This window comes from Ovis canadensis, chromosome X (genome assembly GCF_042477335.2).
Source record: "Ovis canadensis isolate MfBH-ARS-UI-01 breed Bighorn chromosome X, ARS-UI_OviCan_v2, whole genome shotgun sequence".
In the NCBI taxonomy this organism is placed as follows: Eukaryota; Metazoa; Chordata; class Mammalia; order Artiodactyla; family Bovidae; genus Ovis; species Ovis canadensis.
The window spans coordinates 118,470,278-118,484,699 of record NC_091727.1 but is presented as its reverse complement, the minus strand read 5'-3'; the positions used below and the strand labels follow the sequence as shown (position 1 = coordinate 118,484,699).

The window sequence follows — 14,422 nt, the reverse complement described above, 5'->3', positions numbered from 1 at the left end:
CATCTATCTGGCTATGTGGAGGAGAAGAACATTCCCAGTAGAGGGAACAGCAGCATGTGAAACAGTGATAAGGCAGGAGTTTTGGTATGTTCAATAATTAGCATTGAGGCCTGGGTAGCTGGAGCCACTGAGCAAGAGAAGAGTAGTAGAAAATGAAGTCATGGAGGTGTAGATGGGGCAGCCGTAATATGTAGGCCACTGCAAGGACTTTGGCTTTTACTCTGAGAAAGAAACCGATGGAGAGTTTTTGAACAGAGAACAACATAGTCTGACATATTTTAAAAGGCTTATTCTGACTCAAATACTGAGAATAGATTGTAAGTAGATTTGAAATATTTATTTTGGCACTCAAGTTATATACCATACCTGGTATATAGTAAGTGTTAATAAATATCAAAAGGTTAAATTTTCAAAGCAATCTAACTATAAAATGACATTTTTATATAATCAGGATGTTTAGATATAAATTAGATATTAGATGATACAAATGGTATTTTTAGGTATGATAACGTAATGACAGTTATACTTAAAAGAGAGATTATTAGTTAGAGATACGTATAGAATATTTACTGATAAAATGATGATGTTTAGATCTTCCTTTTACTGCTCCAGCAAAAATAAGCAAATACATAAAAGTAGGAAGATTGATAAGATGAATAAAATGTTGATAATCATTAAAGAAGGTGATGGATGCATGGAGTTTATTTTACTGTATATTATTTTATCTACTTCTGTGTATATTTGAAAGATTCATAATAAGGTTTATATATATATTATATTTACACAGAGAAAAAATATCTCTCTACATATATATATCTATTCAGAGAGATATAGATAAAATACATAAGATTTCATTTGGAATTCTGCCTTTAATAAAAATTTATCATAAAGAAATAATCATATATGCCTAAAGATGTAAGTAAAAGGATTTTTATGTTAGTGTTTCAGAATAGCTAAAACTTGAACAAACAAAATTTTTATGGTTGGAAAATAAAAACTGTGGTATAATCTATACAGTGTAATAGATTATTATGTTTCGGTCCTTAAATTATTTTCAAAGATTATTTAATGCCATTAAAAAATATCCTAGATGTATAGTGAAAAAAGCAGAATGAAAAGTTTGATATATTATTATCCCAATCTTAACTAAAAATATCTATAAATATTTATAGATTTTAAAATTTAAAGGAAATATAAATTGTAACTAGTAGTTATCTCTAAGTGATAGGGTTTTAGGTCATTTTTATTTGATTCTTTATATTTCTCTGTATTTCTAAAATTTTCTTCAATAAATTTACCTGATTTTATTAAGACTACAGGTGGAGGTCCCCAGCGGGGGCCCAGGCACCCAGTTTTTGTGGAGAAGGAAATGGCAACCCACTCCAGTATTCTTGCATGGAGAATTCCATGGACAGAGGAACCTGGCAGGCTACAGTCCATGGGGTCGCAAAAAATCAGACACGACTGAGCAACTAACACACATGCACACGTTAAGACTACAGAAGATACTATACAAATCTCTGGTTTAAGCCTTTTGAAACTTCTCTTAAGTTTCAAATAATAAAATGGGGATAAAGATTCGTGTTCCAGGACGTTTGTTGAATTGCTGTTTATTTCACAAAAAATTGAAAATGTCTAAATTATCAACAAATTGGAAATGATTAAATTATGATATATCCATATGCAACTTGTAGGTGTTTCCAAAGAGTGAAATATGGAAGGTGCTCATGTAAAATAAAAGGAAGATACTGAACCACATGTTGTTTAGTTGCTCAGTCTTGTCCAACTCTCTTGGGACCCCATGGACTTCAGCCCACCAAGGCGTCTCTGTCCATGGGATTTCCCAGGCAAGAATATGGGAGTGGGTTGCCATTTCCTTCTCCAGGGTATCTTTCTGACCCAGGGATCAAACCCAAGTCTCCTGCATTCGCAGGCAGGTTCTTTATCACTGAGCCAACAGGGAAGCCCAAGTCATGTGTACAATATGACTGCAATTATATTTTTAAAAAATGAAAGATTGAAGATGGCCAATTTAGTTTTTCTACTTTCTATGCTTTCTGATTTGTCTATACTGAGTATGTATTACTTTATAATCAAAAATACATGAAGTATTTTAAAAATATGTAGAATACAAGGGAAAGAAAATGGATGTTTTTTTAACTTTATATTGGAGTATAGTTGATTAACAATGTTGTGATAGGTTCAGGTATACAGCAAAGTGATTCAGATATACATGAAAGAAAATGGATGTTTGAGGAGAATAAAAGAGACCTGGAATCATGGCTAGGGGCAATACACTAAGGAGTTAGTTAAATGAAAAGGATTATTAAACATAAAGTTGAATTTGATGTAACAGGGCAAGAGGCCTGTTTTGTTTTGTGTCTTCCCATGGTGCTCACTAATCTGACAGTAAAATGAGAGGAAGTAGCTGTAGTCATCCAGCATTAGGAGTGTTTAGCAAAGGGTCAGTGCATTGATATTGTTGGTCTCCCTCCACAGTGGATGTGAGGATGTTTTTATAAGCTGTAAAATTGTTAACAGCTAGCAAAAGTAGTTTCTCTCTGTCCTCATAGCCACCATCCTATTTAAGCCCTCATTACTCTTAAACTTACTGACTGCACTTCCTGCCCCAACTCTCTTTCCAAACCACCTTTTATGTTATTACCCAGCATTCTCTTTCTAACGTCCCAGTCAGATCATGTTATTTTTTTTCTTTTCAGAAACTTGTCTTGGTTCTGCATTACCTTAGAATGTCTGAAATTTCAAACTGCAAATCCAGGGGTCTTTATGATCTGGTCTCAAAGTACCTTTCTGTCCTAATCCCCTACTTTTTTCCATACAAGTTTTTCTCCCTCTTCATCATCCTACCTACCCTTCCCTAAATACACAAGTATTAGCTAACCTGTATTTTTGCTCAAGCAACATCCTCTAAAACATACAAGGACCAACCTCTGGACTTACAGTTACATGCTTTGGTTCTGCTGTTTACAGGTGGCTGTGTGACTTTTAATATATTATTTTGACCTCTTTGAGCCTCAATTTTTTGTTAATTTCTTCATATTTATAATGGTAATACCTACTCACAGAGTTGTTACGATTCATTCAGATAATGAATACAAAAGCATATTGTCAACTAAATGCATGGCAAACATGCATGGCATTATTTTCTACCCACCTCTACCTGTCAGGATGCTTTTGACTTCAAATAACAGAAATTCAACTGAAAGTGTCTTAAACAATAAGGCAGCCAGTCTGGAGGTTAGGCAGCTCCAGAGTTGGTTAATTCGGCAGCTCAGTTATGTCATCAGAGACACAAAGTCCGTCCATCCTCCTGCTTTGCTGTTCATTATCTGTTGTTCTCTTTAACTTGGTCCCCTCATGGTAGTAAGATGACTGCTACTGTCTTGGTGACTTACTGTCACATGCAGACAGCAGTGTTCAGAGGCAGAAAAGAGGAAGGTCCCTTTAGAATACTCCTGTTTAAGAGTGAAGAAATCTTTCTAGAAGCCTCCCCTATGTCCTCATCCCCAAACAACTGGCCCTCATGTTTTATTGATGGAAATTCTAGCATATGCTTATGCCTAAACCAATCATCAGTGGAAAAGAGTGAACTCATTTTAATTAGCTTAAACCAATCATGGTCAGTTCAGTTCAGTCTCTCAGTCATGTCCGACTCTTTAAGACCAAATGAACCACAGCACCCCAGGCCTCCCTGTCCCTCACCAACTCCCGGAGTCCACCCAAACCCATGTCCATTGAATCGGTGATGCCATCCAACCATCTTATCCTCTGTTGTCCCCTTCTCCTCCTGCCCTCAAACTTTCCCAGCATCAGGGTCTTTTCCAATGAGTCAACTCTTCACATCAGGTGGCCAAAGTATTGGAGTTTCAGCTTCAACATCAGTCCTTCTAGTGAACACCCAGGACTGATCTGTAGGATGGACAGGTTGGATCTCCTTGCAGTCCAAGGAACTCTCAAGAGTCTTCTCCAACACCACAGTTCAAAAGCATCAATTCTTTGGTGCTCAGCTTTCTTTATAGTCCGACTCTCACATCCATACATGACTACTGGAAAAACCATAGCCTTGACTAGATGGACCTTTGTTGACAAAGTAATGTCTCTGCTTTTTAATATGGTGTCTAGGTTGGTCATAACTTTCCTTCCAAGGAGTAAGTGTCTTCTAATTTCTTGGCTGCAGTCACCATCTGCAGGGATTTTGGAGCCCAGAAAAATAAAGTCAGCCACTGTTTCCACTCTTTCCCCATCTATTTGCCATGAAGTGATGGAACCGGATGCCATGATCTTAGTTTTCTGAATGTTGAGCTTTAAAGCCAACTTTTTCACTCTCCTCTTTCACTTTCATCAAGAGGCTCTTTAGTTCCTCTTCACTTTCTGCCATAAGGGTGGTGTCATCTGCATATCTGAGGTTAATGATATTTCTCCCGGCAATCTTGATTCCAGCTTGTGCTCCGTCCAGCCCAGCGTTTCTCATGATATACTCTGCATAGAAGTTAAATAAGCAGGGTGACAATATACAGCCTTGACATACTCCTTTTCCTATTTGGAACCAGTCTGTTGTTCCATGTCCAGTTCTAACTGTTGCTTCCTGACCTGCATACAGGTTTCTCAAGAGGCAGGTCAGGTGGTCTAGGATTCCCATCTCTTTCAGAATTTTCCACAGTTTGTTGTGATCCACACAGTCAAAGGCTTTGGCATAATCAATAAAGGAGAAATAGATGTTTTTCTGGAACTCTCTTGCTTTTTCCATGATCCAGCAGATGTTGGCAATTTGATCTCTGGTTCCTCTGCCTTTTCTAAAACCAGCTTGAACATCTGGAAGTTCACAGTTCACATTTTGCTGAAGCCTGGCTTGGAGAATTTTAAGTATCACTTTACTAGCATGTGAGATGAGTGCATTTGTGCAGTAGTTTGAGCATTCTTTGGCATTGCCTTTCTTTGAGGTTGGAATGAAAACTGACCTTTTCCAGTCCTGTGGCCACTGCTGAGTTTTCCAAATTTGCTGGCATACTGAGTGCAGCACTTTCACAGCATCGTCTTTCAGGATTTGAAATAGCTCAACTGATATTCCATCACCTCCACTAGCTTTGTTCTTAGTGATGCGTCCTAAGGCCCACTTGACTTCACATTCCAGGACGTCTAGCTCTAGGTGAGTGATCACACCATCGTGATTATCTGTGTCATGAAGATTTTTTTTGTACAGTTCTTCTGTGTATTCTTTCCACCTCTTCTTAATATCTTCTGCTTCTGTTAGGTCCCTACCATTTCTGTCCTTTATTGAGCCCATGATCATCCCCTGGTATTTGCTCCTACCTCTCCTAAAGGAACAGATGCTTAAAAAAAAAAGTGGGAGCTTTGTTAGAGAGGGAAAGATTGCAATAGCACAATGTATTTAGAGATGACCCTAGTTTATTAGGACAAGGAGGTGATGAAGTAGTAAGTAGTAGATTCAACATAAAGAGGAGTTGGGTTTTAGTGGGTCAAGATTTCAGTTAAACATCATACAAAACAAGGAGAAAACAAACAGGGAGGACAGAGAATGAAGCTTTCGTTTTTCTAGTTTTAACATTTGTTCTCATGTCGAAATAGGTATGCAGTGGAACTGACGAAGACCCTGATGATAAAAATGCACCATTTCGACAACGGCCATTTTGCAAATATAAAGGACATACTGCTGATCTTCTTGATCTTTCCTGGTCTAAAGTAAGAAATGCTTATTTGAATTTTGTATTCTGCATAACTTTCTAGGATAAGAACAAATGTTTTATTTGTATGATTATCTCCATCAAGTCTGAATGTCTGTAGCTATTTTATGGGAGTTACAAATTAATTGAAATTTAAAAAGAGAAATGATAGATTAGGCTAATAAGAAAATGTTTATATTACTTAACAGCTTCTATCTGGATCTGTCTATATACTTATACTTCTTGCTTTTTTTTATAAAGTAATTTTGCAAAATATCCTCAGCAAATGCGTATGACTTCAACTACAAAGATGAAGTCTGACCTAGCCAATCAAGACTGTTTTGGAGCTAGTCTGCTACCTTCATGAAATTATTAATTTAGGTTTAACAATTATATTCTACAAATCTTCATTTTATGTTTTTTTTTTCCTTAGAGCAAGATTATTTTAGGAGTAGGGGGCTATTTTGCCACCAATCAAATATCTTAGAAGTTTGCAAAAATTTTAAGAGGTATTTTAAATTTCTTTTAAGAGATCTGAAACATGAAGCCGTTTTTGGAATTTTTGCATTATTCAATATACTTTCTTTGCATTAAAATTTGTCATTAATCAGAATCTAATATATAATAAGAATTTGTGGGGGAAAATAATATTTAAAAGCCTTAAATTGAGAAAAGTCATCCAAGTTAGCAAAATACTAGCAAGGATACTGGTAATGCCTATATATTTTAACTATGTCAGGAGAACTTCACGTATTACAAAGATATCACTGGTATGTATTGGCAAGTCAGATTCCCAGGTGGCTTAGTGATGAAGAATCTGACTGCCACTTCAAGAAATGTGGATTCAGTCCCTGGGTCAGGAAGATCCCCTGGAGAAGAGAATGGCAACCCACTCTAGTATTCTTGCCTGGAAAATCTCATGGACGGAGGAGCCTGGTGGGCTTCCAAAGAGTTGGACATGACTGAGCATGCACACATAGTAGCGAGTCAGGCTTCCCTGAGCTCCAGCTTTGAGTCACTCCATTTATGAATTGCTGCTCCTATTATATTTGTTTAGATATTATGGGTGTATTTCATAACATCTTTCTCTAACCTCCTGGAACAAGCTTGGGCCTCACCTGGTAGTCTAATTCTAAATTGAGCCCCAATTGTACCTTTGTTCCCCCTTCACCATACCCTGTATGAAATCTGTGTTGTCAGAAGATGGAAGTTTAAAGTATCCTTAAATCTGATAATCATTCATCTAGAATAAATACAAAGCACCTAATTGGGAACCTTGCACTCATTTTACTGTCTTAAAACAAGCCGGTATTTTTTGTGAAATGTAAAACTAACTGAAGAAATTAATTCTCCATTGACCACTGTATCAGTCAGGGTTCTCCAGAGTAACAGAACCAAGAGGAAATACATACATCAGGAGGTTTATTTTAAGGAATTGGCTCACGTGGTTGCGAGGCCAAGCAAGTTTAAAATCTGTAGGGCAGGCTTTGAAAGCACAGCAGGTATCATAACTGGAGTCTTAAGGCAGAATTTCTTCCCCAGAAAACCTCAGTTTTATTCTTAAGGCCTTCATCTGTCTGTGTGCTCTTTCCTTAAACTTTCTTTTTACTTAACTGTTTATGTACATTTCTAGGTCTTATTGGCAGTGAGGTTCTAAGCCCCTCAAGAATAGGGGTCTGACTTTCTTTACTGTTGTTTCTTTCAGTATCTAGTACAGTTGATATTTATAGGGGGTTTTCTGTTTGTTGAAAATTTATTTTGTGCTAGGTAGCAAGAATTACCTCGTTAATTCTTCTTCTTCTTCTTTTTTTTTTTTTAACATTTACCTTGTTAATGCTATGAGTTGGATGCTATTTCATATTGTGGATTAGAAGCCTGGGCCTCTGGCCCATCCCAGATCACACAACTAGTTATGGGTAGAACCTAGATCTGAATCTAATTTTTCTGACTCATAAGACCATACTTATTTCAATAAAACTATTTAATTTTGTTTAGTTAATAAGTATTTATTGAACAAAAATCTCTTAGCATAATAGAACCAGTCTTAACACGTCTTCAACATCTTCATTTTTAGGGTTGTCTTAGTATTTCTTTTGTATACTTAAACCAATGTACTGTTGGAAGAATAAATTCAGTTTTAATGAACAGTAGACCATAGATTTAGTTTTTATACACTCATTATTAAATATCAGGACATATAAAGCAAACTGTATATACTCTTCAAAACTTCTGGAACTGAGTGGACCTTGAAAATAAAAAGAATTGTTATTAGATGTTTCAAAAGTTATTGTAAATCTTTCAAAATTCTATTTTTTCTATTATTTTGGTTTTATTTTATATTTTTATTTTTGTTTTTGGGTTTTTAGATTTTTTTCTTTTCTCTTTTTTTTAACTTGTCAAAGTTATATTTTTAGTTGTAAGCTACATCTTTATTTTAAAATAGGTATACCACATAAAATATACTTTTTTTTACACTGGCCCAGATAGCATATATGTATCAGTACAGTAACATATCTGAATCCATATTTGTGCTTAGTCTTTTTACATTCAAAGATCAAAGAGTCTTTATTACTTAAAGCAAATAACAAAGCATCTCATTTTTCATAAGCACTCTGCACAGTAGTATAGTGGTTAGAGCCTGACCTAGAGCCAGACTACCCGGGTTCAAATTGCAGCTCTGCCACTGACAAGCTGTATAGTCTTAGACAAATTATTTAACCTCTCTACCTCAGTGTTCTCATTTGCAAAAGGAGATAATAATATACATACCTCATAGGATTGCTATATAGTGCTGAGAACAATGTTTAGCATATTGTAAGTACTCAGTAAATATCATCATTATTTCAATTTGTTTAGCACTTTTACTCATGCCAAAGAATACTAAGATTTCATTTGAATTTCCTTGTTCAGCATAGTTTCCTTGTTCAACATAACTCATAGTTCTTCCCTTAAATAGATTTGTATTTAGAAATTAAAGAGCTTCTGCCAGCTGGAAGCTTTTGACAAATAGATGTTTGGTTTCTGGTGATGAGCCATTATAATGCCTAAGTCAGTTACACTATCCTCTTCTAGCTTTGAAAATTCTGAGACATTTGACAATTTCTATTCTCTAATTTTCTTGCCTGAGGTGTGACAGGTGCCCAATAACTTTTCATTTCCATGCTGCTTTGGATGATGATCTTTTTGAAGGCATGTTAAGTGACATTTAGGGAACTCATGTAAGTTAAAATTCACTAGTGTTATCAATGTGAAAATAACCAAAGTGATGCTAACTTCCAGTAGGTGCAGACTCCCAACGACTAAGGCACACCCTGGTCCTCTCTTGGCATCTTGCAAATTTCTTTCAATAGAAGTCATAAGATTCATCCTCATTTCAGAATATATAATGTGAGAAAGTCTTAGAATCAAAGAAATATGGTATTTAACTATTTGGGGAAAAAATGGGATTGTCCAAGTGAATTGGATATCTTTTTGTGCTGTCTGATGCTGCATATAACAGTAATAATAACAAAACTATTGTACTAAAACTAAAAATTCACTTTTATGGTGTAAATATTTTTTATATGATGGTAAAATAATCAATGTCAATTTCTCCATAGAACTACTTTCTGCTTTCTTCTTCAATGGATAAAACAGTCAGATTATGGCACATTTCCAGAAGAGAATGCCTTTGCTGTTTTCAGCATATAGATTTTGTCACTGCCATAGCTTTCCATCCAAGAGTAAGTGTTTACACGTTTTTTGTTATACTATGAGGAAGGTGAGGGAACCAGGTTTCTCTGGAGGATATCTGGACTACAGGAAAAAAATTATTAATAGCTGTATAGTTTACAGCAACTTAATTTAATGTTTCATTCTGCTTTAGAAATAAGGAACTAAATATTGTACTAATCTGCATTAGAAGAGCTGGAAATATTATAGTCTAAATATCAATATACTAGTGAGAAGTCATCCCACTAGTGAAAAGTCATCTCAAGTCTTTAATAAAACCTGCAGGGTATAAATAAGTAAGATATCCTATTAAAGAGGAGAGAGGTTGGAGATGGTGGAAGACGAAAAGACAGCAGGTAAATAAGAAAGGGAAGCATATAGGCAGGAATAGTTAGTTGTAGGAGAGTCAGGAAGGGAAGAGACAAAGAAAAGGTTGAAAGTGGCAAAAACAAAAATTCATTATAAGATAGACTGAATTCCTGTGTCATGTCTGGAAACATTGTTAATCTTGAGATCTCCTCTTACTCATTTTCAGTGTAGAAAATCCTGTCATATCTTTCCTCCAGAAGGAATTTTGTATGATTACAACTAAAGGAGAAAAGTCTACTATCATGGACTCCAGACCTATCTGATGCCCTTGTAAGATAGATCCACTAAATGCATAAGGCTAGAGAAGCTTTAGTTCTTTGCAGCTGTAAGGACAAAGGATGTCATGTGTTGGCGCTGCTTTACCAGCTAGGTTGAAATAAGTGGAAGGCTTGAGCTGACCTTCGTTGAATTTCCCTCCCCAATGTTAGTGTATATGATTACATTTCCAATCATATCCTCATCTCTATATGTTAATACCCGTTGTCTTTTTAATGCAGACTTTCAATTATATTCACATTTCTTTCTCTCTTTCCTCAGATTAAGAAAGAAGAATGACTTTTGTCTCTCAATATAATTTCCCTCCCTGGGCAGGCTTATAACATAGGCATTAATAAAGTACTTGATTAAGAACTTTTGAAAATTAAAGATGTTTATTCTGTGTTAACACCATATCAGTTTGACCATCAAGCTCTCGAGGCTTCTTTCTGAAAAATACCCCCATCCTGTCACCTAAGGATGCAGCAGAAGAATGGATTTACCCCTGTCAGCAACTGTGAACAAAATCCCCCACATCTATTTTAACTATACTGTATCAGAGTGGAAAGAGGGGTATTAGATGGTGATAGTTATCCATGTAGTACTTTATCATTAAGGTTTCTGTTTAGTCAGCAATTTTCCTATACCTTTATTTGGTTTTATTTTAGAAACTGAAAAGCCTTATTTCTAAAACTTCTACTTACTTGGAGAGTTTATGAGAGGGGCTAGGGATTATTTCTAAAACTTCTACTTACTTGGAGAGTTTATGAGAGGGGCTAGGGAAGAATGGAGTGATGTTGACATTTTCCTTGGAAATATGACTCTATCAAATAATGTAACCTGGAAGGAAGCAGGGTTATAAAAGAAATAGCAAAAGAGAGATACTCACACATATACACATGTGTATATGTGTATATAATAAAATTCTGAATTGTAAGACCAAGATAAAGTATTTTTACTTGTTCAACACTTCTACTGGTATACATTGAATTGAGCCTACTATACCATATCCGTAAAAATACCTATTCTATGAAGGTTATCCTTGACAGGCTTCAGAAGTAGGTAAGAATAATAATCTTGAGTGGAAAAGAAAATCTGTTTCATGTTTTGGCGTCCTAATTATTTTATCCTTAATTCTTATGTTACCAAAAATTAGAGCAACTTTGTGATAGGCCTGGTTTAATTTAGAACAAGGTTTCTAAACCTTGACACTAATGGTATTTTGGGTTGGATAATTCTTTTTTGTAGAGAGAGGGAAGGCTGTCTTGTGCATTGTAGTATGTTTAACAGCATTTCTGGTCTCTACCCACTAGATGTCAGTAGCACCCACCCTCTAAATTGTGACAATCAGAAATGTCTCTGGACATTCCTTAAATGTGCTAGCCCTGATAGGTGTCCCTACCTGACCCCCTGCCAACCCTCCGCAGAAAGGCAGTGATTAAAGATTCAGAACGCGCATTAACAGGGAACCCAGAATTTCTCAAACTTATTTGATCACAGAACACTTCTACATGATATTTACTCCATTGTCTGTTGACATCTATTCTTTGGGAAAAGCAGTTGAAGGATATGATAGAATGATTAGAACCTCATTTCTCAAAAATGAATATTGAGGTTTCTAATTGTTATTTTTAATGAATAAAATAATGCTTACTTTAATACTTTTAAAATAAAATCTTAACATATTTTAACATTTATTCCTAATAGACTTGATGTATTGATTTGCTGATTAGTTTTTCTTCATGTGGTAAAATGAAAGCTTCCTCTTTTGCCACCTTTTTAGGATGACAGGTATTTTCTAAGTGGGTCATTGGATGGAAAGCTCCGCCTTTGGAACATACCTGACAAAAAGGTGGCTTTGTGGAATGAAGTAGATGGTCAAACAAAATTGATCACAGCTGCAAATTTCTGTCAGAATGGCAAATATGCAGTGATTGGAACATATGACGGCAGGTGTATTTTCTATGATACAGAGGTAAATGACTATCTTGTATAAATTACATACTTGAATACTTAGAAGACCCTTCTGTGGTTTGGAATAAGTTGGTGTATCCTCCCTGGGCTTTAACTGCCTTATCTGTAAATTGGGAGAAATAATATTAATACCATGTTTGTCTGTGAGTTGGTTCAGGTGATCTTTGAGGTTCTAATTCTGATCTTTTTAAATTGTGGTTTCTTTTTAGCATTTGAAATACCACACACAGATACATGTCCGATCTACCAGAGGGCGCAACAAGGTTGGAAGAAAAATTACTGGCATTGAGCCTTTACCTGGAGAAAACAAGGTACTAAATATTCAAAACCATCTCTCTCCATACTATATATAGGCTCCTGAAAGTAAGTTCTTCATATCTTGGCTAAGAATATATTTCCTTTCTTATGGAATATTGCTTTTTCTAGTTTTGAGGTATATTCTGTATTTGTGTAACACCCTTTTTTGGTTGTACCTTAACACAGATTAAATGGTGTTATTTTTAACTTTTCCTTTGATTTGTTTTTAGATACTGGTAACCTCAAATGACTCCAGAATCAGACTGTATGATCTTAGAGATTTGTCGCTGTCCATGAAGTATAAGGGTTATGTCAACAGCAGCAGCCAGATCAAAGCAAGTTTCAGGTAAATTAGCAATGAGGAATTCCCCATAGAGATCAGAATATTTCTTCCCTACTCCCATTTTTCCATTGATCTATACCTTATGTTTATATGTTTATGTATAGTGATGTTAGTTACTTTGGGTTTTTACAACTGGTATCTCATATTATCAATCATACAGAGCTTACCTTATCCACCTGTTTGGTAGATTTAGAATTGTTCCTCCTCTGCTGATGAAGAAGCAACATCCAGAAAATTAGGTAATTTGCCTTAAGTCACACTGGTGGTATCAGAGCCAGGATTAGAAGACTCCCAGCTCCAGAATTTGTGCTTTTGTATTTTCATGTATGCTTTCTAAGAGGAGATTTATCCCACCACCACTCACACTTGGCCTTTTAAGTACAGAAACTAAGCATTTTGAGACCCTAAGGTACAATGTCCTGTATATACCTTTACATGTCATTATTATTTGAAGTCTTAATTTAGGGTCTGCAGGCTCTCCTGAAATACCTACCTCTTCTTTCTTTATAGCCCTCTTTATTTCAGTCCTTTTCTTACCAGTTCTCCATTCTTCTTGAACTACCCAGTAATTACCCAGTAATTTAATTAGTAAAGTATTCAGCTTCTCTCTTTTATCTCTTAAGTAGACATTCCTCCTGAGGGCTTCCCTGGTATAGGATCTGCCTGCAATGCAGGAGACACAGGTTCCATCCCTGGGTGGGGAAGATGCCCTGGAGAAGGAAATGGCAACCCACTCCAGTATTCTTGCCTGGTGAAATCCCATGGACAAAGGAGCCTGGCCTGCCTGGTGTCACAAAGGGTCGTACATGACTTAGAGACAAAGCAGCAACAACAGGCATTCCTTCCAGTGTGGGTTAACCCAGCAGCAGTTACCTAGAACTTTGATGAACATATGAATGCCAGTGGCCACCCATGTCAACCCTACATGTTCAGGGCCTCTGAAGTGAGGCAAGGAGTCTGTATTTCAGCAAGTTCTCTTGAATGTTTTCTTAGGTGTTTCAAACTAGGAAGCTTGGTAGAGAGAAACCCCTAAAAAGCCCCACAACTTTGATTCTTTTTCTCTCTTCCCTAAATTTAGCCATGATTTTAATTACCTTGTTAGTGGCTCAGAAGATAAGTATGTTTATATCTGGAGTACTTACCATGACTTAAGCAAGTTTACTTCAGTCAGGAGAGATCGTAATGACTTTTGGGAAGGTATTAAAGGTAAGTAAATGCCCAGTTTGGTGTGTCTTTTAAATAAATAAAGTTAAAATGAAGATATAAGTAAATTTGTATAGGCATTATTTCAGAGAGAGAGTTTGGCAGTTTTAACTGCTTTCAGTTTGTATTGGCTTTGTTTGACTTTTCTATACCAAGGAAGAACTTATACTTGTGTAAAATTTGAGAAGTCATGGAATCTCAGAACTTGTATGTGGTTTTGGGTTTGTTTTTTTTTTAAGAAAATATTTTTGAGTTTTAAATAGTTCTGAGTTACTTCTTATCTGTTCATTTCTAAAGACATTTGTATATAACATACACTATTATATTTTTTGTATATTATACTTTTTATCTTGATGTTTAGAATCAAGCTTATTAGTAATCCTAAAGTTGATTTTTTTTTTTACAGCACATAATGCAGTTGTTACATCAGCTATCTTTGCTCCAAACCCAAGTTTGATGTTGTCTTTGGATGTGCAATCTGAAAAATCAGAAGGAAATGAAAAAGGTGAAGATGCCGAAGTGTTGGAAACCATGCCCTCTGGTAGGTACCTGTGTTTTATTTGTCCTT

At 35.8% G+C, this 14,422-nt stretch overlaps 1 protein-coding gene across 1 annotated transcript in view; it reads left to right on the top strand.

The window, feature by feature from the left end:
* WDR44 (WD repeat domain 44) overlaps positions 1–14,422 on the top strand; it is an 88,687-nt gene that overhangs the window by 69,291 nt on the left and 4,974 nt on the right. Inside the window, exons 13-19 of the mRNA XM_070292123.1 lie at positions 5,608–5,721; positions 9,302–9,424; positions 11,821–12,012; positions 12,221–12,322; positions 12,539–12,654; positions 13,730–13,857; positions 14,261–14,395. Of these exons, the coding sequence (XP_070148224.1) occupies positions 5,608–5,721; positions 9,302–9,424; positions 11,821–12,012; positions 12,221–12,322; positions 12,539–12,654; positions 13,730–13,857; positions 14,261–14,395 (910 nt within the window). The remainder of the gene's footprint in view (positions 1–5,607; positions 5,722–9,301; positions 9,425–11,820; positions 12,013–12,220; positions 12,323–12,538; positions 12,655–13,729; positions 13,858–14,260; positions 14,396–14,422) is intronic.